At 39.3% G+C, this 25,753-nt stretch overlaps 1 protein-coding gene across 7 annotated transcripts in view; it reads right to left on the reverse strand.

Moving 5' to 3' along the window:
- Positions 1 to 25,753, reverse strand: part of MTUS2 (microtubule associated scaffold protein 2) — a 248,111-nt gene that overhangs the window by 145,161 nt on the left and 77,197 nt on the right. For all 7 annotated transcript variants that reach the window (XM_027651676.1, XM_027651659.1, XM_027651651.1 and 4 more), the window contains 3 exons: positions 21,786 to 24,372; positions 15,679 to 15,919; positions 6,159 to 6,365 (listed from right to left, as the gene is read on the reverse strand). In XM_027651676.1, the coding sequence (XP_027507477.1) occupies positions 6,159 to 6,365; positions 15,679 to 15,919; positions 21,786 to 24,068 (2,731 nt within the window). In that variant the 5' untranslated portion in view covers positions 24,069 to 24,372. The remainder of the gene's footprint in view (positions 1 to 6,158; positions 6,366 to 15,678; positions 15,920 to 21,785; positions 24,373 to 25,753) is intronic.

The raw sequence follows: 25,753 nt of genomic DNA on the forward strand, positions 1-25,753 counted from the left end.
CCAGCTTGATCTTCCTGTCTGTACTCAATCATTGCAAGGGGTGGTACAGATCTTCAAAGTGTGGAACTGCTTCCCTCTGCTGTGTGTTCTGATGGGCAGGGAAAGAGGTAACAGTGTAGATAGAAAAAAAATAATCTAAGCTATTAAAATATTATCACATTTAAAGTACTATCACAAGCACCATAGCTAAAACCCACTGAAATTAATGGACAACTTATAATTCAGCACTGTTGTTTCAGTCTCTGCAAACACAGAGAAACCTCTGTGCCTACACCTCCAAGTCATTCTTCGAATGGTTTTTTTGCCCACCTTTAACAACTAGAGTATGAAAAGTAAATGCTGAGAGCCTGAAAGGCAGCTAAAATTTCTTTTAGCCATTGCTCTTCCCGGATGACATACTGCATTTTTCCAGATACTTCGCCCATAGAGCTGAGAATCCTCACTCAATACTGTTCTATATTAGTCGTATTCAGAGTGAAATGATGGCATAAAGTGATTCTTGCATCAAAATATTAATATCAGAACAAGATCAAAAGGGGAAAAAAATTGAATTTGTCAGGTAGAAAACTGAATAGAAAATCAGTCATAAAAAATGATTGGAACGTATTTTCATGTAGGAAATTCTTTGTATTTACATAATACTTATGCATTTAAGAACACTTAGTATACCTATCTAGCATGTGACAATTTTGAATGTTCTACCCATTTTGAAGGCAATCAGGCATCTATTCAAGGCTTCTGTTCTCACTTTAATTTCCTCATTTCTCCACCCACCTGAATCTGACACTTTGACATTTTTGCTCACTAGAATGGAAATTCAACATTTAGCAAGGCTAGGGAATGCAAGGTCAAAAACCAGTGAGAAATTCAACATGTTGAAGAAGGGATCATGGAAGTTTACATAAAACATGTAATTTCATATTTCTATAATTTTTAACAAAGCAATAGCTGTCATGGGATACTAAAACAAGTTTTGAAATATTCACTACCATTTTCTTGTTCAGTCTGAAAAGAAATCACTTCAGCATTCAGAGCTGTGAGTAGATATTGAATAGCATTATGTCTTTTAGTCTAGTGCCTCACTGGAGAAGAGTTGCCTCTAACACCATGTTATTATTCTATTTTAAGAATCTTGAGCAACAGGGGTTGCATCACTTGAGTTGGAAGATTATTTAACAGACTAGTAGACCTTATGAGTATGAAGTATTTCCCAATATTATACCTACATTTCTCCATTTCCGAATCTCATAGCAGTTACCATACCTTAACTCATTCTGAACAATCCGTCCTTCAAATTCTCCACACATCAAACTCTTCCACAGTTCTTAACAAACTCTTTCCCATGTGGTACTTACAAACATTAGAGTCTATTCTGATGAAGTACATACAGCTAATTACATGAGCAGGGTATTCAGCTGATCACTAAAAATGCAGATACAAGCAAATGAGAGAACTCCAAGCCCCTCAAAACAGTAAAACAGAAGTTACAGTCTGAGCATCATATTACCTCACTGCAGAATTACAAGATAATACTAGGAACCACATCCCACAACTGTAGGCCTTTGGTGTATGACATGAATCTCTTAGGTAAATTTTATTGAAGCAGACTTCAACATAGTGAATTTAAAATTCCAAGGGAAAATACACAAAGTTAAGTATTTTGTTATAAATTAGCTATTTAGGAGTTTTTCTTTATGTTCACACAATTCTTTCACTCCCAAATCATGCTGGTTTCGACCTCAACATGACTTTTTTTCTCATATTTTGCAGAATACATTCACAATCCTCTTAGATTGGACTATCTGAATTTTTCAATTCTAGCCAGCTTAAGACTGAAAACAAACAAAAAGGTTTTTGACAAAACCCCTTTCATCTAAATAAAGAATAATGGTTTAAAATATCATGCATTTTTGAAAACCTCCAAAGTAGTAGGCTAGAGCTGACTGTAAACTCGATTTTTTCAGGTAATCTTTAACAAAAATAGTGGACAAACCTATCTGTGGCACAGAAAAAACCTGGGGAGGGCTGATAGCAGGACCTGCAGCTGAGCCTCAGCCTGGGGTTTCCCAGATGTCCATCAAGTGTCAGACCATCTGATTTTGCCCAAGCAGAAGACATCATGTGGGCCTTGCTGCACTGTGGTATAAAGCTGCTCTGATGTGGGAAGCCATGGGATGGGAGGTGTGAAAGTGGCAGGAGTAGCTGCAGACTTCACACTGAGCAGAGAGGAACATTTGTAGCAACAAAGGATGGACACACCACACACCCTCACCTCCACTGGTACAGCGAGCTCTCACTACCTACACTTCTCTGAGTTGTTTCATTCAAACACAACTGTCCTTGTCCTCCATATTGAACAAAGAGCTCACCCTGAACCATTTTAACCATTTCTGAACAGGACGGGACAAGCAGTGGTGATTGGTGATCCGTGGGGAGCTCCCCTGATCCATCCTAGAACCCAGCTTTGAACTGGAATGGTCTTTGGCTTCTGACATTACATCTCACCTCCTTCAGCAAAGTGAGAAGCTGCCTTATATGCCACCATTACCATGAATGAACTTCACAGACCCTAGCTTCCCTGTGTGCAAACCACAAGTCACATATAGGCACCAAAAAGTGGATTTTAAATGGCCAAAACAGACTAGTGACCCTGGCCTGAAGGTCAGTTCCCTGCCACAGAAGCTGGTGAGATGTTGAGCAGTTTGGATACCGGAGCTCTCCCTCCAGCCTCAACACAAAATTGAGTAGGACCTCATAGGAGCAGAGCCTACGACTGATCCTGATTAGCAGCTGGTGGCACGACTGTCACAGTTGGCGTGTTATTGATGAACAGCAATCTGGCTTCTACCCACAATTCAGGGACAGAACTCCAAGAAAGACCAGAGGACAAACAGGCAAGCGCTACACAGTGTGCCCTATTCTACCATGGGAAAAGAGCACAGTCCCACAGTTGAAAAATCCATTTAATTGAGTCAATCTGAAAATGCAAGGTATCGCCCAAAAGTCAACCAAGGAGCATAGCACAGACTCTGTGCACATCCAGGCTTACTGCTCTTAGAGGGGTCACAGGAAGGGGAGAAATCTGGTGAAGAATAAAGCTGCCACATTGCAGCTCCATTAACAAACTTCCCCTCAACACAAACATCACGTCTCCTTACTCTAAACAAGTAGGGTTTTACTCTCTAGACAGAGACACTGGTTAGGACTTAGGAAAAGAGATATGTTTGGGAAGGGGTAGCACCTCAAGACATCTGATGGAGGAGAGAAAAGCAAGAAAAGATCCCACTAGAGACCCTTAAAGAATTACTATTTATCCTAAAACGTTCTTTTCCTAAAATAAACCACTGTTTTTCTCTCACCTAGCCATAGTCATTGGCTTTTTAGTAACTTATAATACGTCATGATTTTGAGGTGAGCCCCTTGAGTGACAACAGTAGCAGCTTCTCTATTTATAATATATGCACACTTGTAAGATGTTATCAACTACTTCTGTCTCCCTGACACACAGACATGCTGCTTAAATGGGAAATTGTGTTACTTATGCTTGAAGATTTCTAAAGCTAGATCGTTTTGCATTTTCTACCCTAATGAGCTAGGAAATTAACAGTAAAACTTTATCCTGCCCTCTAGGAAACCTGATTTAGTCAAAGGCATGATCTCAGGCAGTATCTATAGAATCAGCTATTTATTTAATTTAAATAAAATCATTCTTCCAGCTGACAGTGAAGGGAAGAAATGCTAAGATTACTGAGGCAATACTTCTTCCCTACATCCTTTCTGTGCGTGTTGAAGTGGACTGCTGCTCTGCGTTAATTAAGATGAGGTAGAATGGAAAGCAACTAATTTGTGCTCCCTGAGTGTTGGGCAACTAATTTAACTCTTGCTGGCACATGGACTATAAATAGAAAAAGATGGTACAGTTTCACACTGATAACATTTCTATGAAAGTTAATAAATCAACGCTAAGGAAACAATTTTTTTCTTCCTACCTATCTGCCCTATCAGGAATGATGAACAGGAGTTGTGTTGCCTTTAATCCAAAGTAAATATGAGATGCTAAGCATCATCTTTTGTGATTGACTTACTAGAGGGCTGGCACCCTAAACATGAGATGTGCCCTCGCCTGCTTGGCAACACACCTTCTCCTTCTCTCACTCTTGTCCAACTAAAGACAAATAAAAGAATTCTGGGGTGGACACCTGTGCATGTCACAGGAACCACGTGACAAAGGAGACCATCAGGAGTGGTTCACTCTCTTGCTCTCACACGGTGGTGCAGAGAAATAGACAAAGACTTAGATGAGTTATCTAACTTGGTAGAAGGAGCAGAATTATAGGTGCTATTTTTCATCAGGTGACGGGCTGTACTCATCTCTACATGAATTTGTACAAGGAGAACACTTCCCTTGGGTAATTTTCATATCCATCAAAACCTTTCTTGTAGTATGCACAAACTGGTTACAACGTCCTGATCCCGACATTAAAGAGAGTTACCATCTTCAATGAAGTCAGCTGAAACCAAATGCTTCCACATCCTTCCAGTGGCTGGAATATGGTTTCAGTTTTTATGGGCTTAACGTACAAATATAATATAAAAGTACACCAGAATATATAAACAAAATCAACTTTTTTAAAGAAAATTGAGGAGTCAGATGTAACTTTCTATGTCTGAGATTATTAATGTTTCTTTCACAGTGTTTTTTTAATGGAAACCAACTGACTCAACTTCAACACCTTGGAGTATTTTCCTTTTAGAGAATTCTCTGCTGTATAAGCTGTATGCATCTACTGTGTTCATGGACAGATGTCATTTTTTTCAGATTCACACCTCAAATTGCTAGACAACAACATTCCTTACAGAGATGTGGCTTATACCTTATCAGAAATCAGGTAATTCTGTCCCCAACACAGGTTTTAGGTAACCAAAGACTAAAAGATTACAACACCAGATAAAAGGAAAAGCTTTTTACCCTTACCTGTAGGGTAAAAACACAAAGTAAAAGAGGTTGAGTACTCTAAAAATAAGGTTTATTAGGAAATAAACAGAAATGAATGATTGGTGCAACAGTAAAACAAGATACAAGCATGTTTGGGGGCATTGGAAAAGTTAGAAGTCCCTACTCACATTAGTCTTTGGCATTTCAATCACCCTATATAAAGGAGAAAGAGAAAATCCTTAGGGTTTTAATACTATTTTAATTGTATTTATTTTAATTAATTTCAAAGTAATACAAACCCTGAAGGATTTAGGAGACTGCAGCATCTTGTCTCTTCTGCTGCTTCATATCACCTGGCAGCCCCATCTGCAACCCACCCAGGCTGATACCACTTGCTTTGATATTGACACAGTTCAGGCTCAATCCAGTCTTCAAAGAAAAATGGGCACGAAAATTCCTCAATTCCCCTTTATGCTCTGAGCCCAGGGCATGCGCACTCTTCCAAAGGACTGCATGATCCAGTGGGGATTATTTTGTACTTCATGAAATTAACGGCCTTTACAGAAAATAGGATTTGGAATGACATTTCTGCCATGGGATCATTCAAAGTCTGGTAGATGAAACAACAGCTATGATATCAGTTCTGATCGCCTTCATATCATTAGCTCATATTATTTGCTCAGTTTTCTAAACTGAGTTTATTATACGGACTATAAAGAAGTAGAAGAAAAGAAGATGAGAAAGACTATATTGCTTATTTTAGATAATCTTTGTCCTAAACTGCTCTGCATTGGCTGCCATTTACTTACCATACACAGTTTACTATGTTTATTTACTATTTCATCTTGTAAGAAGGGATGTTCCAGGTAAAAACAAAATACAAAAATGCTTCGAGTTCAGTCTTAATGGGATCTTCTCTGTATCAGGGAAACCAGCCACTTCTTTATATGATGTACAGTCAGCCCCTATTCACCTATTAATATTTTAAATATTTAATATTTACTAAATATTTGTTAATGTTTAATAATTATTAGATTATATTTTTAAAAATAAATTTGACTCAGAAATCAAGATAGCAAACCAAAGTCAGTGGCACAAAAGAGATTAGTGAGTACTGCACAGATTCCATTAGTCTTAAATTAGACAGAAACTCCAATCTGGACAATCCTGAAATACATCTATTTAATATCCCTCCAGAAAGAAAGGCACTTTTTGGACTTACGGTTAGTTGTCCTGCTTTGATCACTCTGAGCACTGTCATTTGACTGGTTGCTGGAGACGGAGGATACGCTTGAGCTCCTGACAAAACCAAATGCAGCCAGCTTTGCTGCTGGCAACCGTGAATAACCTGGAGGACGAAGTCCAGACTGGCAGGGCTTGGGAAGATTTGATTTTGCAGCAGTTGGACATGATCCTTTCTTAAGATCGACTGAAAGAAGGAAAAAGAAAGAAATTTTTTTTAATACACTAAACTGAGAGATACTGATCATTTCCTGTAACACCCACCTACATAAAGGCAATATTAAGACTGAATACAAGTTTAATGGCTGATCAAACTGCAGTGATGTCTTATCCTTTGCTGCACTAAAAAAACATCCAGTGGAAAAATTACCGGTCACAATAATTTTTAAAATATGAAATGTGCCAAGTACCCATGAGGCATAACTCAAACTTCCAGCAAAGTAATATAGTTCAATCCTGCTAAGAATTTCTTTCAATGTTATCTTCTTTAATGCTGTATCACTTTCTAATTTTACATTTGCTATGTGCCAATTAAAAAAACCCTCATACACAGAGACAAACACAATACGCTTAACCTCCAATTTTGGAAAGTATTGTAAACCGCCAACAGTGCTCTTCAAGGACACAGGACTTCTTTTTTTTTCCATCAAAGAAAACACTTATTTGAAGTTTTCTTTCAAATTTCTCTAAAAGAAAACTCACTTTTCTTGCACCAAGCCTGGGGACAAGGATGTGACCCATAAAGTTGTACTTTTTTAACATTCCACCAGCCATTTCCACTGAAGGACTTCTCCCCATTAAGCCATCATCCTATGTGAGTGACATCAACCAAGTCTCAGACAACTGCCAATGGCAAGTTTATAACACATGAAGTTAGGCAACAACAGTAGTTCAGCTACCATATCTGCCTGTGGTAAAAACTAACTGGTCACCCATCTTCAGCTTCTGTCCTAACCCGTATTGTGCTGCTCTTGCTTAGGCAAACTTTCCTAGGCAAATCCACAACACAGGTTCATAAATGTTCCACATCGTCCTCACAGGCCAAAGGTCCATGAGCATGGCAAGATTGTCTTCAAGGCCAGGGACCAAAGATTAAAGTTTGGGTTTGATTGGAAGGTCTGGATACCAAGTGAATCTAGACCTCAACTGTATATAAATTTGGACAGAATTTTTCTTTTTAGATTTGACAACATATTTTTTTTAAAAAACATTAACAACATTCTCCAAAACCTGATGCTTGAGTCATCAGTCATCAGGACTAGTGGGATAGGAGAAAAGGCATCATTAAAAACTATCAACATATTAGGCCAGAAAAGGCCACAAAGTCACCCTTTTCCCATTCTTATTCAGTGAACACTATTTGTACACTAGCCTGACACATACTTCAAAGGAAGAAATGAACTTTCATAATATACAGAAAAACACAAAGTAACTGCACAGTAAGAATATAGTCTTCATATTATTACCGTATTTAATTCTTTTGTAAACTATGTAGGTCACAGTCTTATTAATTTTAATGAAGCATTACACTTTGCAGAGACTTTAGAGAAAACAAGACTAACTCCTTTGAGCAGAAAAGTGTTATGGGGATTTCGAAAGATGGTTGTGTACCTCATCACAATACTAATGCTAAGCTTTGTTTAACAAAACTAAGCCTTTTCTTTTGAAATAGAAATATATGTAATACCAAGCTAAAAAGAGTTTTGTTATCCTATAAAACACATTCGTATAAAGACATCAAAAAATGCTCCTTGCTCAACAAACAAAGCAATTTATGTACTCTAGGCTCTTAAAAATGCATTTTTGTATGCACTTTTCCCAAGTTGAGCTCTTTATTAAGACTCAAGGAGATGGATACCTTTACCAGCCGAGAGGAGTACATGCTGTGCAGAGTAATCCAAAGGAAAATAACAAGTATCTATAGTGTGTAACAAAAGACTGCTAAAATCCCCATTCAGTTCTCTGGCACCAACAGAGGCAATTTTGGACTCTGATCCTGAATCTGGCTTCATTTGGATGGTGTGAAGATGGGCTCAGAGGTAGCTGTGGGTTCCAGGTGAAGGGCAGTGCAGGCATATCAGCATCAAGAAGAGACAAGCAGTGATGGTCACCATCAATTTACTGCCAGGCCTGTGCAGCATTGTTTTGACAGTGGTCTATTATAGATGTTTTATGGCTATCTGCAAAATACCCTCAAGCCAGACTTCTTCCTTCCCCACTGCAAAATATTCCACGTGTCACATCAGTGACAGGATCATGCTCAGGTAGCATCCAGAGCCAAGTACTCACGGCAAGCAGCTGCAGGAGCAAGGCACCTGCCCAGGTCAGTGGCAGCAGGGAGAAGGTATGGGACTGTCTCTTGTTGGTTTTACAGGTTTCCAAAAATGCACCAACATGCCTAGACTACATAATAATCTCTGAAAATTGAGATGGAGGGAGAGATTTTACCATTTCAGAGCAAAAAAACTATAAATATCACAGATTTCCTGGAACAAAATAGGGGAAATTCCACCGGGGCAGTGGGATAAAGTGGTTAGAAATCGCTTTATTCAAAAAGCATTTCAAATGTGCTTGCCCTAGGGCAGTGAGATTCACCTGAGACTCCCACATCCCCAGCTCAACCACAGGGATGCCCACATAAAGTCCCCATATGGCCTGTTCTTTACACCACTGTGCAACCAAGTGCCTGTAGTCCACAACACATTAAGCACCATGCGTGTCATTGAAGAAGAATAATTTCCTTAAAACCAGAAGGTCTTAGACGACAAGTTGCCCAGTCATCATCTTTACCTTTTCTTCAAAGTCATTCTCCCAGACTTGGGCAGAGGATTCAATGCTTTTTTTCTCACACTTTCGCATGTGCTTCTAGTTTATGACTTCAATTCAAATTCTCCCTGAACTAACAACATTTTGCATCTTGAACTCATCATCAACCTTAAATTATTTTTCACTTCTCTTCTTTGTAATCCAGTTCTTCTGTACCATGAGGACCTGAGGGCAGGACATTATCCTCATTAGGGATGCATTCAAATCCTTAGAGCTAAGTAATTTTGTGTCTTCTTTCTCATTAAAATACATGAGGCATCAGCCTATTGTATGTATTTTCTGTTCTAAATATCAGGTTTTATCACAGATGTTCCTTATTTCTCTTTTTTTAAAGTGTAGAAGTACTCCTGTAAACAAGGTCTGCGAGTTCAAAACAAAAGTTATTTTAATGAGCAACTTTCATTTTAATAAAAATCTGCCAAAATAAGTAAAAAAATTGGCAAAAAATCTTTCCAATTGTCTCACTGCCTGAAGCTAATTATAGAATTAAGTATTGTTGTCTGTACGCACATGAATGATTTTCTTTGACGCTTCAAGCTGTTCCCAACCTGAAACATGAAAACATTTTGAGGTATGGACTTACTGACACAACTAGATGTGCCTGGGGAGACTGCAGAAAAGTCTGAGCTACACTTCTCGTGCATCCCCATCGCACATGAATTACATCTTCATGCACATCTGAGAAGCAATTTTCATGTGACTTCTCTGTGAAATCTGAAATATGTTTTAGCTGAAATGAATGAAAAATTAAAGAAAGGAATTACACAGATATGTTCCTATGAAAAAAAGTAGTGGTTCAAGACTTCAGCTCCACAATTTAGGGATCCTTGGCAAGCCTTTGTTATCTTGTGGTAGGGTTTTTGTGTTTGTTTTGCTTTGCCTTTTTTTTTTTTAGTAGCATTTCTGTTAAAACTTTAATGATTAGATGACATTTTCTCTCACTTTCTGATATTCTGAACATCACTATTCTCATTTCATATTGGGGTATCGGGGCAAAAAACTTAACTGCAAGGTCACTGCATTAATCAGAGATAATACAAGCAGAGTTAACCCACCTCATTGGTATCTTTGTGCATTAAAACCAATTGCACAAGTGAGAAACCTATTCTGTTGCCACTAGCTTTATGGTTTCCCTGTTATAGACATAACAATTTCTCTCTGAACAAGAACTGAGGCTTCAAAAATTTATGCCTAAACAGCAGTGAGCAGGTTGTATCCAGCTACCCTGTCAAGCCTGGGATAATTCAGTTCCAAAGGCAAAACAGTTGCCACTGCTGAATATCAATTAATTTCTGATAGGCCAGTCCATAATGATATGGTAGCAAATGCTCATCTCCTCATTATTCAGATTTAAAAACTCCAAAAATTGCTCTGTACCTTCCCAACTCCCAGGCAAACCAAGGCTGGTTAGCACATTCTCAACACCCCAAGAATTTGTCAACTCACAATTCATTCAAACTGAAAATGTCTATGTTAGCTTTGCAGCTAATGTGCGAAGCAGGAGCATCCCTCAGAAACTTCCAACACAGGAATTGTCAGTGCCTGAATCTCACTCGCTGCCTTTGTCACCAAAAGCCTAGAGCAACAAGAACACTTCTCTGTGCACCAGAGCTGCATCCCACCTGCCTAGCTGCTGCTTAGCTGCTGCTCACAAGTGCTGTGGGTGCCCAGCCAGTGATGATGCTTGGGAGGAGGTAGGGTATGGAGTATTTGCCTGCTGCTACACCCAGATTGTTAGAGATACCGTTCTTATGAATGGCAGTTTGGTACAACAGTCATATAGACAACCCTTGTCATATGATGTGTGTTTGTTCTTTGAAGACACAGTAATTGTTGGGAGCTGAGAGGTGGCAGATGGCTATGTCTCAAGTAAGATGATGATGTCCTTAAAAAAACCCATGAGGAAGTGCCTGTGGGTCTTTGAAACATTTGATTTTTCTTTATGAAATACAGTCAGACTGCTCTCTCAAAGAAAGCAGAGTGCCAACTGAAAACTCTGCAGATTAGTAAAGGACAGAGAATAATTTCCCCTGTGAATTCTCCCCTTGTCATCTCTTTCCTTAAACAATTAAAAAGCTTGCCAGTTCAAATCCAAGTACCTCAGACTGCAAACCTATAAACTAAGTACACAGCGGGTGTATCAGTGAGGCAACATTTCAGGAAGTAACCTCAAAACTCCTTTTCTATCATCAAATCTCATTTACATGTTCAATTCCTAGGTATTCCTGAGAATAAACATGAAAATAAAGCTTTCCTACTGGGAGAAAGCTGTAGACATATTGTAGCATTCATGATGAAATACATTATGCATACGCAAAGACACAAATAAGTGTATGTATCTACGTCTGTCTGAGTAATGAGAAACATTGTTGTCCTGATTTATGTGTAAATTCTATCTTTATCAAAAGTTGGCTTGCTTAGAAATGAGAGGAGCATCTAGACCCTCAGGACTGACAAATTTTATACACAGGGAGGTGATAAGGAAACAACATTTCATTAACTCACTCTTTGAGAAAAAAATACTGTAAAGACTACTGAAAAATGCAAAATTAAGTGAAATTAATGGGTATATAATGAAAGTGAAGTTTTAACTATGAGATCTCTGTTATACTTTTTAAAATCAGACATTAATTCCTTAAAAATAATCAGCTAATGTCAGACATTAATTCCTTAAAAATAATCAGCTAATGAATGCAAATCCTAACACACTTGCTTCAAGAAGCCTTTATAACCAAGGAAAACATATTAATATTTTACATGTTATAGACACGATATCCTTCGATGCTTGTTTTGAATTACAAGTTTCCCACAGAAAGAGCAGAGTCAATTTACATAAAATTAACAAATGTTAAGCTTTTGGAGACTCTTTTGCACCTGTAAGTATACCACAATTCAATGCCTTCCTATCTTACCTACATTGCAGAATGCTTTTTCTTACAGTCTGGCTGCTTCCCTACCCATCTGAGGCAAAGCATCACCTCAGGACCAACACTGCTTAATAAGGAACTTGTAGCCAATGCCACCACATGTTTTATACGTCTTATATCCTACAGATGAAGAAGGATCTCTACTCAAATCACATTTTAAGCATCACACTTAGAGGTCACTTCAGGGAACACTCATTACTATTTTACTTTCTACTTTGCATAACTTAAAACTAACAAAACCTTTAATGTACTTGTAGTACTTGCAGTCTATCACAGCAGTTCAGAGATTTAATTATCAATTACTTTAGAGTCAGTTTTATGAGTATTATACATGGTCCAAACCACTCAGCTTATCAGTGCTACTTAACCAAACTGCTACATTATGAATGGTATGGCAAAGGGAAATAAAGTCCTCATTATGAGGCACTGCTGCTGTCCTTGATACTGTGACATGGTGATTTCCATTTAAAAGACTCCATGGTCACTGGATGGCAACTGGCTAGATCCTTCTGTTTCCATTACCTCAGGGCAGGACTGAAATCGCTAGGATTGGAAACTGGATTAAAAGCTCAGGATCAAGCTGCAAGAGATGCTGATTAGCAATCTTGGAGGCAAAAATATCCCCTACACTCTAACTGCTTTTGCTGCAGTCACCCAAGCCCTCACATCCCACAACACCCACAAGCAAGTCTTACTGGTTCTGCTTCCAGTATGCTGACCATATGTTCATGCATTTCGTTTTCCTGTGTTTGTAAATATGACTCTATCAAAGCTGCGTTTAATCCTGCTTTTCAAATACTATATCAAAACCAATAATGCAGAACAAAATTTAATACTACAACTAATTGCCAAATTAAGGGAGAATGGTGGAAAATGGTGTCGGGTACCTTAACACAGCTGGCTAAACCATGCCTGGCCCTACTCTGAGCCCCTCCAGTCAGCACCCCAACCGCTCTTGCATGCCAGAGGTTGCTGTCCCCTCCAATCCCTTCATGGCAATCAGGGACTCATCTCTGGTCTGTGTCCACTGCTGTGGGCTCAGGCATAGGAACTAGTTCTCTGCTGCCTTTGCACTCCTATACCAGTCTTGTCCTATCTTCTGTCACTTCAGCCTCTTTCATGAGCAATTAATTCTTCTCAAAAGGCAGTACTAAAGACAAAAAGAGCGCTAAGCTGACCTATGAAGTTATATGCTGCTGAGAGAAAGATTAAGTCATTTGAGGCATACAAGGAAAAAGGCTTTGGTCAGGGAAAAGGTGATTATAAACCAACCTTTAATGGATAATTGGGAAATAAATGCCCAAAAAAAAAAAGAATGTAAAGAAACCAAAATAAGATATCAGAAATATAGGAAAGATAAATAAAGGGAAGCACTGAACTAACAGAAAGCAGTGAGAAGTACTTTGAAACAGAATAAATGTTGCAGAAAAAATAAACACATTCTTCCTCTTGCAAGAAAAATGGAAGGTGAGATGCCAGAAGTGAAAAAAATGTGTCCTGAGGTGGACAGTAGAAAACTGGAGACATTAACAACCTCTCCAGAATAAGTCTTGGGTAATTTCAAATCAATAGAAACAGTCAGAGCCCAAACACCAGATGAGACCCACTTTGGGATCCTGAAAGAGATGACGGACAAATTATTGGACTACAATGAGGCATCTTTTTTAGCAAGGTATCAATAGACTAAAGAGAAACAAGCAAAATAACAGTTTTAGGAAGGAAATTATGAAAAGCTATCAATTAAATTTGACTTCCAAAACAGACAAAGTCTAAGAAATAATCAGTGATTTAAAAAAAAAAAATCAAAAAAATAACAGGAACAAAAAACTTTTGAGAAATATGAAAACTTTAGGAAATACGACTTCAGTGGAATAGAATCACACTAATAGCTAGTGCAATTTCCTCGTGTATACTTCTCATGCACTGGCATTTTTAAAGGTACTATTAAAGACAATAAATAGGACTCATAGGCTGGTCCTGCTTAGATTGTAGAATATCACATAATATAGGAAGACAGTAAAGTAACATTTACAAGACAAGGTCCTATATGGATTAAAAGTGGTTAAGGAAAGGTCATGTTTGCTATCATCAATGATGCAGGATAATGTGGATAATGGATGGATGATGGATGAATAAAAATCAAGGCAACATTCATTTCTGAGGATCAGATAAGACAGTTTATTTGTTAATAGGTCCTGCTTGTATATTTCTCTCATATCTATCTTCTAAAATGTTTCCTGTTATACAACAGCTTACCCTACTCATATCCTGAACTCACAGCCTCTTACAGTTTCATTTAAATGGAAATTATGATCCAATTACACTCTGCACCTGTATTCTCATGTTTAATGCTAACTGAACTCAAGTCACAGGGCTGAAATGGTGTTTACTACCCAGCCTGCAATCTTGGAATGTCTCAGAAGTCACACAGAGCTGAGTTTGGTCAGCTTCTGCTAATGGCATCGACGTCGATAAACTCCAGATGCAGGATCAGATAGTAGAGGATAGTCACAACAAGCACTGTGTTACAGAGATTTGATTTTATTTTCTGATAAACCCCAAATCCTGTCAACTAGTATTACTGATGGAGACTATCCTTTCAGGGTAAAGTCAAGACACTCTGAGGCATTTCCATTCTAAATTTCTCTAAATTTCTCCTACTTATTAGTATGGAGAAATAGACACTGGGGAGAGAGAGTAATACTTTTCAAAGAACTGCAAAGAGAAGAAGACACCACGACTGCTCCAGACAGAAGAGGAAGTAAATTGCAACAAAGGGGATTAGGCAAAACACTAGGGAAAACTTTAAACCGGAAAGAAGGTAATGCATTAGAGCAGTCCTGCTTTCAGAGGCTCCAGGACCTCATACTGAAAGTTTTTATAAATAGTTTTCCATGAACAGGTTAAATAAGCACGTATCAGAAGGAATCTTATCCTGGCACAAGAGAAGGGATCATATGACGCCAAGTAATTATTTAAGCCCTTACGACTGTTTTAGAAAAATCTCTGCAGATTTGTAGGCTGTTAAACAGCTGCTATGTTTCACTCTGGAAATGACTGATTTTCAGTTGTCTCTGAAGTTGCTGCTGTTTAAATGTGCATTGTTAAAACCTCAAAGCTTTTCCAGGCTACCAAGAGGTGTCCTGTAGAAGTAATTATTATCTCTGTCCTATGGCATCGTACACTTCTTCCAACTCTTCTCTTGTTTTTCCCTCCCCTGTAATTCTTCTCAGGGTCATGCTGAGTTGGGCAGTAACCGGGAAGAAAAAGGTATTAGAAATGTTGTCTCTAAGGAGTTGTATACCAGGGCTTCAGGGAATCAAGTCCCTGCTGGCACATTTGAACACTGCCCAGGCTTTCAGAGCACAGCATGGTGCAGGAATGTCAAATCCAGATTAAATGATGGAGCCTTCATGAGGGAGGAAGACATCCCATTATCTTCTGCAGGGCAAAAGCAAAGATTTTTGAGGCATTTACAAGGTGGAGGAAGATAAAAAGGAGCACAATGAGAATTATTGAAAATTATTCTCCTTCTTTGGCGATGACCTCCTAAACAACCTTTGTGTAAGTCTCAGACTCCTCAGTCACCCTTGCTGCAGGATAAAAAGACACATCTCAAAGAGTGCTGTTGCAGTTTTGTAGTATCAAGATGGTCAAGATGTTGTTTATTTTGTGATATTTCTTTCTGAAAAAAAAATCTTATTGGTGACTACAGTAAAAGAAAAGGAAAGAAAGTTCATACTTTACCTGAAGCATCAGGATGATAGAGGTTGGGAGTATTTGTTATTTCTCCTTGCTGATGGAGACAGCTACCTGAGGATCTTTGACTCGCAATGAGAATCCTGCTCTTTGCAGATGGTAACCTGGACACTGCACCCAGTCCTAACTGTGGCTTGAGTATCATGGCAGATCGATAAAAACTTGGTGGGACCTCATAGTGAGTATATGGTGGAGGGCAAAACTCATCTTTCGCAGGCCTTTCCCCAACCTACAGAAAAATCATTAACACAGATATTATGCAACAAATTGATATATGCAGACAATGTGGAGTTCTAAATTGCTTATAAAGGCTAAATTTCCCTCCTTGTGAATCCAGGCTTCAGAGCGCTCCAAACTTCCAGAAAGTGATGGTCTTACTAAATGAATCAAGCTCCAAAATTATCTACCTTACACACTCAGTATACGACTAAACCCAAATCAAGAAAACCCAAAAGAAAACAGATAAATGGAAGATCTTTAATTAGTGAAAATGATGTTACTGTTAAATTAGTTACAGAGGTAGATACACCAAGAGACTGTGCAAGTAGATTTTTTATTAGAAGTTATTTAAAATATTCTTACCAGGACACAATTCCAGGAGAAGTTGGTTTTAACCTAGCTAGCAAAAAATAAAGCTGGAGGTATTTAAGTTCATTTTATCAGAGAAATTGTACTGCCAAATCATTTCTATGAGAAAAAAAGAACTGTCTATATGTTCTTTCTCCAAATAATCATTGTAATATGTGCCCCTGGAGAAAAAAAACAAATTTGCAGATGTGAAACATTTACTATTTATCACAAATAGATGCTGTTTTGTTAAAATCAGCGGCAAATCTCTCAGTATTTTAATGGGCATTTACTGTGAGGACAGCACAGTAAGCCCCAAGCTGGAAGTATTCCCAGCAAACTGGCTCATAGCAGTGAACTTGCAGCTGAGGAATGACCTGCTTCTTCAATTCAGCCCTAGCATCTTTCTGCACTCAAGCTGGGCTCTGACTCCCACTTTGCTGTGCTGCTTCATGACTCAGGGCAACAGCACAGAGTAATGTCAGTAGTTTTCATCTCTCAGATTTGCAAAGAACCATTTGTTCTTCTGAGCAGAGCCCAACTTCTCTACCATTTTCTTATAAAATGCGATATCATCATAATGTAAAAAGGGCTCATGAATACTTTTTCAGTCATCCCACTTAGGCCATGGGGATAAAAAAAAAAAGCCGTAGGAAATAGGAAATCTGAACTAAATTTGTTTAAAAATTAATCAAAAAGTGCCACAGGCTACCTAGGAAAAAATGTAACTGCCAATTAATTAACTCTGCTGTAAGTTATGATGCATATAATATGCCAAATCAATTTCTATTTAGCAATTATAAGCATTAGAATATGCACTTCAACACTGGCTATAAAAGCTTTGATCCTAACTCCTTCAAGAGCTTTAATCCTAATTTAGCAAATCTTTAATATGCTAAGAGACAAGATTGGCCTTAAACTATTAAATATAGATTTTTTTGAGGCCTCTGCACAGGAATTAGGAGAGCAGATGCAACAAATACTGAGCTTTGTATTTTTGCTCTATATTTTTTCCTCCACTTGCAGTCCTATTTCCTGCCATTTGATCTTCCTGTTTCCTTTTTTATTATAGTCCTATGACCTATTTCCACAAGTTAGGATGTAGTTTTTTACTGTATATATGATTCGTTAGGCTTGGACTCCAGATGTTTGGCTTCTTCCTTTCAACTTCTAGATATGAGATTGTTTTTCTGGATAAGCCTTAGTTATCTTCTCTCTCCCTGATAAATTTATTTCCATCAGATTACACTATGCACGCTATCATTTCATATTTAAGTGGCAGTGAAAACACCAATGCCAAGTATTTCAGTATAAGGAAAAGAGAAAATCTTTAAATATAGAAACCATGCCTTTTTTTATAAACTGGGTTGGTTTATTCAAATCTCATTACCCCCTTTTTTTTTCCTTTATTGACAGTATGCTAGGAGTAACACAGAAGGGTAACAAACGTGGACGCAAAAATAATAAATCACAATTATAAAACATCTTCTCAAGCTGAGAGAAGTGAAAAGGATTTAGAACAGAATCATTTAGGTTGGAAAAGATCCTTAAGATAATCAAGTCCAACTGAATTTAGTCAAATATCTCTCAAGAATTAGATGCTCCTTTTTGAAGAACCTAGTTTTGGGGGACATAAACCTGCTATGAAGACACATTATCTTTTCTGTTTATCTGTGAATACACCAACCGTAAAATTCAACCAGTTTCAACAGACTTGTATAAAATTATTGCCATTTTAAACCTCTTCAGAAAGATATGGATTAATATGAAACCCGTTAGCATCCTGTACTAGATTTTTGTACAGGAACTTTTAAAGAAAAGATCTGTTGCAGCCTGTTCCCTAAGAAGAAGGTCAGTCACGAGTTTTCTTGTGTGTGGCTGTTGGCTCATTCCACACACACATGATATAACGAATTTATTAGAAAAAGACAGAAAGCCTGCAGCAAATACTTAGAGTACACAGGAATTTCCCCAGGCTGGGTAGTCCCAAGCAGAGCTGGCAGCATGGCCAGCAGGTACAGATGCCCAACACCTTACTTCATGTTACTTCGCTTATAACACTGTCCAACATTATTACCTCAAGCAAGAATTTGCTTGTCAAGTGACTGCTTCGGGGAACTCTTCAGGAAAAGAGTTGGCAACATTGGTTCAGGTAAGTCAGATAATGAGATTAAGGGGAGAAATTGTTGGTTGGACTATACAAAAACAACTCCCCTGTTCCTTTTTCCTTGGCAGGCCCTTCGTTTCAACGGAGTTTAGTCTATGCTCTCTGGAGCAGAAAGATATCTGTGCTGGGTAATGGACCCAAAGAGGTGGTTGAATGGGGCAGGAGCAGCCTTGGTGAGGCAGGCAGGACGGCTGGTGACCTTCTTATAGACCCCCATCTGAACAAGGGCTCTTGGCAGCAGCCATAAAATAGTGAGCAAAGTGAGCCAGTAACCACTCTGACAGAGCTCGGACTGTATCTGTTGGGTAAAATCTCACTCTGCAGACCAGGTTGATCCATGCTGGTCCTTGGGAACAGCCTCTACCATGCTGGTAGAGCTGGGGAGTGTGCTTCCAGTCCTGCAGTACAGACAACCTTGCATGAGCCTTGGAGGCCACGTGATTCCACTGTTTAGTTCACTAGCACAGGTATAGTCTTTGGGTGCCACAATTTGCTCTGTTACTTCACATAGAGGCAACTGGGAACACAAAGTGACCACAAATACCCACTGGTGCTGACTAGAAGAGGACAAGGTCCACGATGAGATGGGAAGCCCACATTGTGATGAAGCATATGGATAGCAGTGATCTGCCCTGGGCAACGACTGGTTTTTTTAAGCATTTCGCATTTCACCTTGAGCAGTAGTGTTTTTGGTGGGGGTTTTTTGTTGTTGTTTGTGGTTGGTTGGGTTCTTTTTGGTTTTGGGGTTTTTTTTAATGAAGACAGGTATGAAAAGATCTACCTACACACCATGCCAAGGTTCCAAAGAAAAGCACTTGCCAATGCCATAGGCAAGTCTCTGCCCATTTAACCTTAACTCAATTCTGCTATGGACCCAGTCTCTCAGCACACCTGGAGTGCCTTCATGGCTGAGCTAGGATTTTTGTCTGAGTGCCCTAAGTGGGCTTTGGCACAGGCAGCTCAAGGAGCCGTACAGGCCTCCCACTGCACAGAGGCAGCCCCCAAGTCTTTCTCATAGAGTTCTCCAGGTCTTTTCTTGGAGTCTCCTGTCCAAGACAGCACCTTCCTAATTCTTCTAGCTCCTGGTACCTGGAGGGATATTTTATTGTTCTTACCACTTAGTTAGCTGAAGGGTGCTTAGAGATTACAGGTTAATAACTGATAGCAGCTATTAACCCTATCAAAGCTATGTAAAGAGCTATAAAATGCTAATCAGAGCTCTCCAAAGCTCAAATTGGATGTGCAAACTGGTCAATCTGAGATTTTTTCTCTCACCAAGACAGCAGCCATACTGACAGAGAGTCTCCTTGTCTTCAAAACCTTTGAGTCTTCAACACTCTCCCTTCACCACAATGATTTTGATCTCACTCCATCCTAATTGGTTTCTTCTGGATTACAGATCACTCATCTGCTATGAACTCATACTGTGCACAGCTGCTCTTCTAAGCATCTGTTCATTTCCATGGATCGATCATTTTCCTTTCTTTTGATCCACACTGAGCCAAATCAGTCCCCCTTGCATTCCTCTTACTGGCAGGACAGCAAGGTTATTGCTTTTAGGGTGGCAGCCCAAAAGAGCAAATTTCACCTTCTGTTATCAGCTCCTGATTCCTGAGCTAATGCAAACTCATAACGCAAACAACAGTTTGAGTTTTCCTTCCCAGCCTCTCCTCCAGTCAATTCAGCTTCTCAAGCTGCTTCAAGCAGCTTGCTTGGGTTAGATTTTCCCTTATTGAAATACCCATGAAAAGTCATATTTCTTGGAGGAATTGGGGAAGATGGCTTTGGATCTTCTCCAGCCCATAAGTGTCATACTTCTAACCCTAGTCTAGAGAAAGCCACGCTGCAAACTTGCCACAACCTGAGTCTTTCTCCAGCTAAAAACATTCCTCAGCTGTGCACAGAAATCTGTCCTTTGCTTACAGATGTGTCTGCTGATCCTGCCTGATTATCTGAACCCCAACTGTCATAGACACCTGTGGTCTTTAGAGGGTCATGTCACCCTATAATGAGCAAAACAGTTGCACAGTCTGGGTTATTTTGGCTTTATTTTCCATTGACAGGCATTAAACAATAATAACTTAGTAATTTTCCCTCACCTCACAAGGTGATTGTGAAGATATACTGATAACGGCCAATGACCTTAGTAATTCCTCCTCTGGACACAAAATATAAGGGACAGAGCTGAAAATGGAAGTTAGAGGTAAAAATGATGGTGGGCACTGTCCTTTCTGTGTTTGGGAAAATAACTATAATCCTTGATCACTTCAGTAGATTGCCTGTTAGCATGCCATAAGGGTCAATCGACAGTCACACAAAGTATCCTTATTTGGGTATTTGCCAAATTTTGGTTGTCAACACCGTCACCAAATTTGTTATTCCTTGTTATTCTTTGGATCAATAGTGTTATGTAGAATGAGGCAGGCAATAAAATAGCCTTAATAACACATGAGTTACAGAACAAAAAAAAAAACACCTTTTTTTTAAAGACTTGTTCAAATTAAAACCACTTGTGTTATCTTCAGTGTTTATATGAAAAGCCTGCTTGTTGAGCTATCACAGGTCCCAAGCAGTAGATGCAAGGGCACATGCCAGACCTTAATGTAGCTTCCTCTTCCCTGTCCTTTCTCCACCTATGATGCAAGTTCATCCTTCCTCCACTGTGCTCACCCCCCAGAAGGGATTTCAGGAAACCAAAACTCCTGCCCAACTTAGCAAGGCAGAAACATGATGAGGTTTCAGGAGCCAGAGGGATTTTCATCACCTTTTGTCTGCTCAAGATGGCTTTCCAGGGAAAGGAGAAATCTTATTCGAGGTGCAGGTCAATGTAAGAGACACCATTCAAATGAGTGAAAAGTACATCTTTTTCTGTACGATATACAGAATCTAACAAGAGCTCTCATAGTCCCTGGGTTTCAGTACAGCTAAACAGAAGGGAATTAGTTTAGACTCCTAGTGCTCTGTCTACAAAAACCTGCCAACCTTCCCCCTAACAAGGAAAAGTCTCTGTGGGTAAATTACAACCATTTCCCAAAGCTATTCTTTAGGGAAAAAAAATAAATTCCATTTATCCAATTCAGCATGTCTTTTCCTTTCTAAACATCCTTATTTATAATACTAGCAGGTGACCAATTTGCTGGAAAATAGTGGAGGAACACAGTGACAACTTCCAGTCGCAGCTAAGACACTGCAACAGGGTCTGTGCCAGAAACAGTAAAGTTTGTTTCTAATGATCACACATTGTCCTGATTTAGGATTTATTTCTTATTTGATGTTTAAGAATCAACTTCTGGCAGCAACAAATAAACAAATGATTACCACCTGGAATACAAAAGTAGCTGTCAAAGCTGCAGAAACTTACCTCCTGCAGAAACTTCTCGCTCATTGGACCAAAGTGATGACCCGGGGGCCTAATTCCTGACACCACTAGTCCGGAACCAAAGAGTCTTGGCTTCTGGAGGTCAGGTTTAAATTTGTCATACAGGATGCTGGTGGGCTTTGCCTCCCCTCCGTTGGATGCCTTCTGTTCCGTCGAGATGGGCATGCTGCATGCTGGGCTACTGAAGGGCAGCCCTGCCGGTGCAAACAAGGGGTCGAGCTGCTCTATCGAACGAGGGTTTCTCCTAATGTATGTGATGATTTTAGGTCTCACGGGTTTGGGCCGGGGTATGGCAGGTTTCATCTCGACATTTTCTTCCAGCTTTTCACTGCAGTCACTATCTACACCCACCTTCTCTGTGGGCGAGCCCTTGGGGTGGACTAAGATAGGTTTTGGGATGGCGCTGCTGCAAGCAGTCTTGATAGGCACTTTAGGGGATATATTTAACAACTGTGTGCTGTCAATGGGAGGTAGGACTGACAGTTTGTCATCATGAAGGGCATAAAGGTCCTTCAGATTACTGTTTGATAGCGTGGGCTGACCATTAACATCCAGCGTTGCCACTGGGCGCACGGGATTTGGGACACATAAAAAGACATCAGCCTTTGTTGAAGCATTACAGCTCTCTGGTGCTTCCTCTGGAGGATGTTTCTGTGCATTAGCTGCTTTTTTACTTGAAACCGAAGCACTTGAGGTTTCCACATCACTGTTGTGGCTGTCAGGTTGTTGGTTTGACACTGTCTCTGCACTGCACACTCTGTGATGATCAGAGAGATCAGAAGCAGGCACAACAGCATCCTCAGTGCTTTCTTTGACTAGCATCAGTTTATTCTCATTAACTTTCAAGGCTTTGCTGTCAGGTGGATTAATATTATGTATAAGAGATATTTGTTCACCAACTGTTTCAGCGCAAACTGTGTCAACTTCGTGCAAATTTTCATTTTTTCTAGGTGTCACTTTGACGCTGGATTTACTACCACAGGTAAGTGGAAATACTGTTTCCACTTCTCCATCAGTAAAATATTCCTCACCAACCTGGCTAGTTGCCCTGTTGTCACTGTCATTGCTTCCTCTCCCTTTCCCACTGATGGTCACATTACCACTTTGCAATTTGTCATCAGCATAAGTTACCACCTGGCTTGACAATGGGTCCTCTACTTTATTACGGGTGTCTTCAAAATGGGATGCTTGAAATTTTGATGTGTCAGACCCAGAGCTTTTCAGTTCCTGCACTGCAGTATTTTCATCTCTTTGACACCCCAGGAACTCTACCAGCATAATTTTCTCTATCTTTTGTGGACATGTATTTTTATATTGTAAAGATGGTGCAGTTTTAAGCTCCAGTTTTTTACTTTTATCAGCCTGACCTAATTGTGCTTCTGATTTACAAACAATCTCATTGAGCTTAACAGCTGAAGGTTGAGAATGAGAAGTATGCAGTGTGCTTTCAACGTTAACATTTGGTACATTTTCTAGTTTATTTATTTTCTTGTTCCCTGAGGTAGATGGTTTGGAATAAAATACAGTATTTTTCTCTGAGGTATTGTCAAGTGGATGAAACATCATCCCAAGAAAATGATCCGTGGATGTTTTCTGTGATTTCTCTGTATTTCCTATCAAATGGTGAGATGTGTCAATGGAGTCCAATGATGCAGAAAGCAGACGTTTACACGACACACGGCCAATGCAATCTTTTGTAAATGTTTCAGGCTGAGGAGAGAATTTACTTGGTCTTCCCAAGGAGAGCCTTTTTATTCTCTCCACCTCCACAGTCCTGGGCATTTTTCCCTTAGAAAAGTTCTGGGCTAGGTCAACATCACCTTTAGAAATAACCTCCAGGTTGGCATCATTTGTGCTACTTTTTAAATTGGACAGACTTTGTCCTCGGCTAATCCTGATCTGCCTTGATATATCCTTAACTTCGCTGGTCCTACAGTCTTTTCCCATTTCCTTGCTTGTGGTGGAGGGAAGTTTACTTTCCTGTACACTGGTGTGACAGGTCCGTGAGTCTTTGAAGGTTAGAAGTTTATTCTGCTCTGTATGGAGATGAGTAACTTTCTCTGTTCCTCCAGAATATATATTCCCACTTTCATCTGTCAAATCGTGTTTCTTAACATCCTCATCAATAATTCTAACTTTCGATACAATTTGGTTGGCATTAGTATCCCCCACACTCACTAAGCTTTCATTATTATTTCTTATTTCACTATGGTTGTCCTGAAGCTGGGCATAACATGACTTGTTTGGAATTAATGGACCACTCATTTTGAACCTTCAGGTGATTGCTGTTTTTTGGCAGTCCTAATTAATAAGAAAGTTCTTTTTTCTCTATCAGGTTAACTAATATGCATGCTTCAGTTATGCATTTAAACTAGAAACTGATCGGTAGAAAATTCATTGCCAGAAGGCTTGAAGTCTCTTGTCAGAGTCACATTTTTGTGCTGCTCAGTTGTCTTTTGTGCAGCTTCTGGACCTAGGAAATCCTTATGATGTGCAGTAAAGAGGTTCAGCGAATGCAAAATAGATCTGCCAAGATCCTTCTGAATGACAGCCAGTTAATCCAGTCAACCTATGAGGAAAAAAAAAACAACAAACCACAAATAAAACAAAAAAAAAACAACAAAGAGACAACATTACACTGATGTCAGGAATCATGCTAACTAAATCTAAGTTAAAATCAACAGCACTCCCAGGTACATCCCCAGGACAAAGTATCTTCAAACACTTTAGATGCTGTTTCAATCACGTCTTTGCTCCCAGCAAAGACTCTTAGTGTAGCACAGATCTCTGACTTGAGAAGTTACACAGCAAAAACTGTCCTGGTTAGAAGAGTGGTTGCTACTGTTTTTAAGATACATAGATTTACAAGTGGAAATAGGCATAGATAGCCCAGTGAGGGTGGGACCCAACCTTGAGTTTCTAAACATTTTCATATTGCTTCAACAATGTCTTTATTGCACCAAGAGTGGCTGGGGAAGCATTTAAAGCCCCACTGCATATATTAGCCATAAATAATAAAATTCCAGGTCCATTAGGAGAAGTTTACGGGTTTATCTCCTTGCCTTGTAGAAGTCACTGTCATAATTGTGCTGACACCCCATCCCCTTTGACATTTCTCAGCCAGATCTATAGATTCCAAGAAAGTAAAAACTATGGTGGGAGGCCTGCAAAGAAAAAATGGGTTTTTTTCTGGGACAGATGTATGTATGTATTTTCAAATACAGAGGATTTTACACCAGTCCTAACACAGTCCTTTTGGCTCCCTCCCACAAGGGAGGGCTTTGGGAGCCCAGATTTTGTACTCTATCATCTCCAACAAGATAAAGGTGAGATTTCTGTCTATTCCATGCCTAAATTCACTCTCTGAGATATTTCTTGTACCCTGCATGTTCATACCCTTCATCATAAATAAATGTGGACACTGGAAATTGGAACGTGCCCCACAGTTCCCAGAAGGTGGAATTCAAAGCACAGCTGAGCTGGGTTTCTAACCAGGGGCTCACAGGGGCACTAACTGGAAGTGCTGATTAAGTCCACTGCTCTGTCTATAGCATCTGGGTGCAAGTCTGAGCCCCCATTTCTAACATCTGCTATGAGCAGGTCCTCCTAGCCTTTGCATTCAGTTCAGCTCACATCTGGCTCTGAGTTCAATCCAGTTTCTTTATAGTATGCACACATGTTTGTGGAGTCTGGATTCAGGCTCCTGGCACAGTTTCAGCTCTTCAGCAAACAATAACTAAATAGATTAATTTATGAAACAGAACACAGTATTAAGAATTTCACTTCAAAACCACACAATTGTGTAATTATAGGTCTTTTCCACAAAACATTGTAAAGCAAGACTTTTAAACTACTTCTCAATTTGGTCTTATTCCCAGAGAAGAAAGAATTGAATACTTATTAAATTAAATATATGCATTATAGAGATTTTGGGTCCTTTCTCATTGTTT

Source organism: Corapipo altera, unplaced genomic scaffold, assembly GCF_003945725.1.
Source record: "Corapipo altera isolate COAL_440 unplaced genomic scaffold, ASM394572v1 0, whole genome shotgun sequence".
Taxonomy (NCBI): Eukaryota; Metazoa; Chordata; class Aves; order Passeriformes; family Pipridae; genus Corapipo; species Corapipo altera.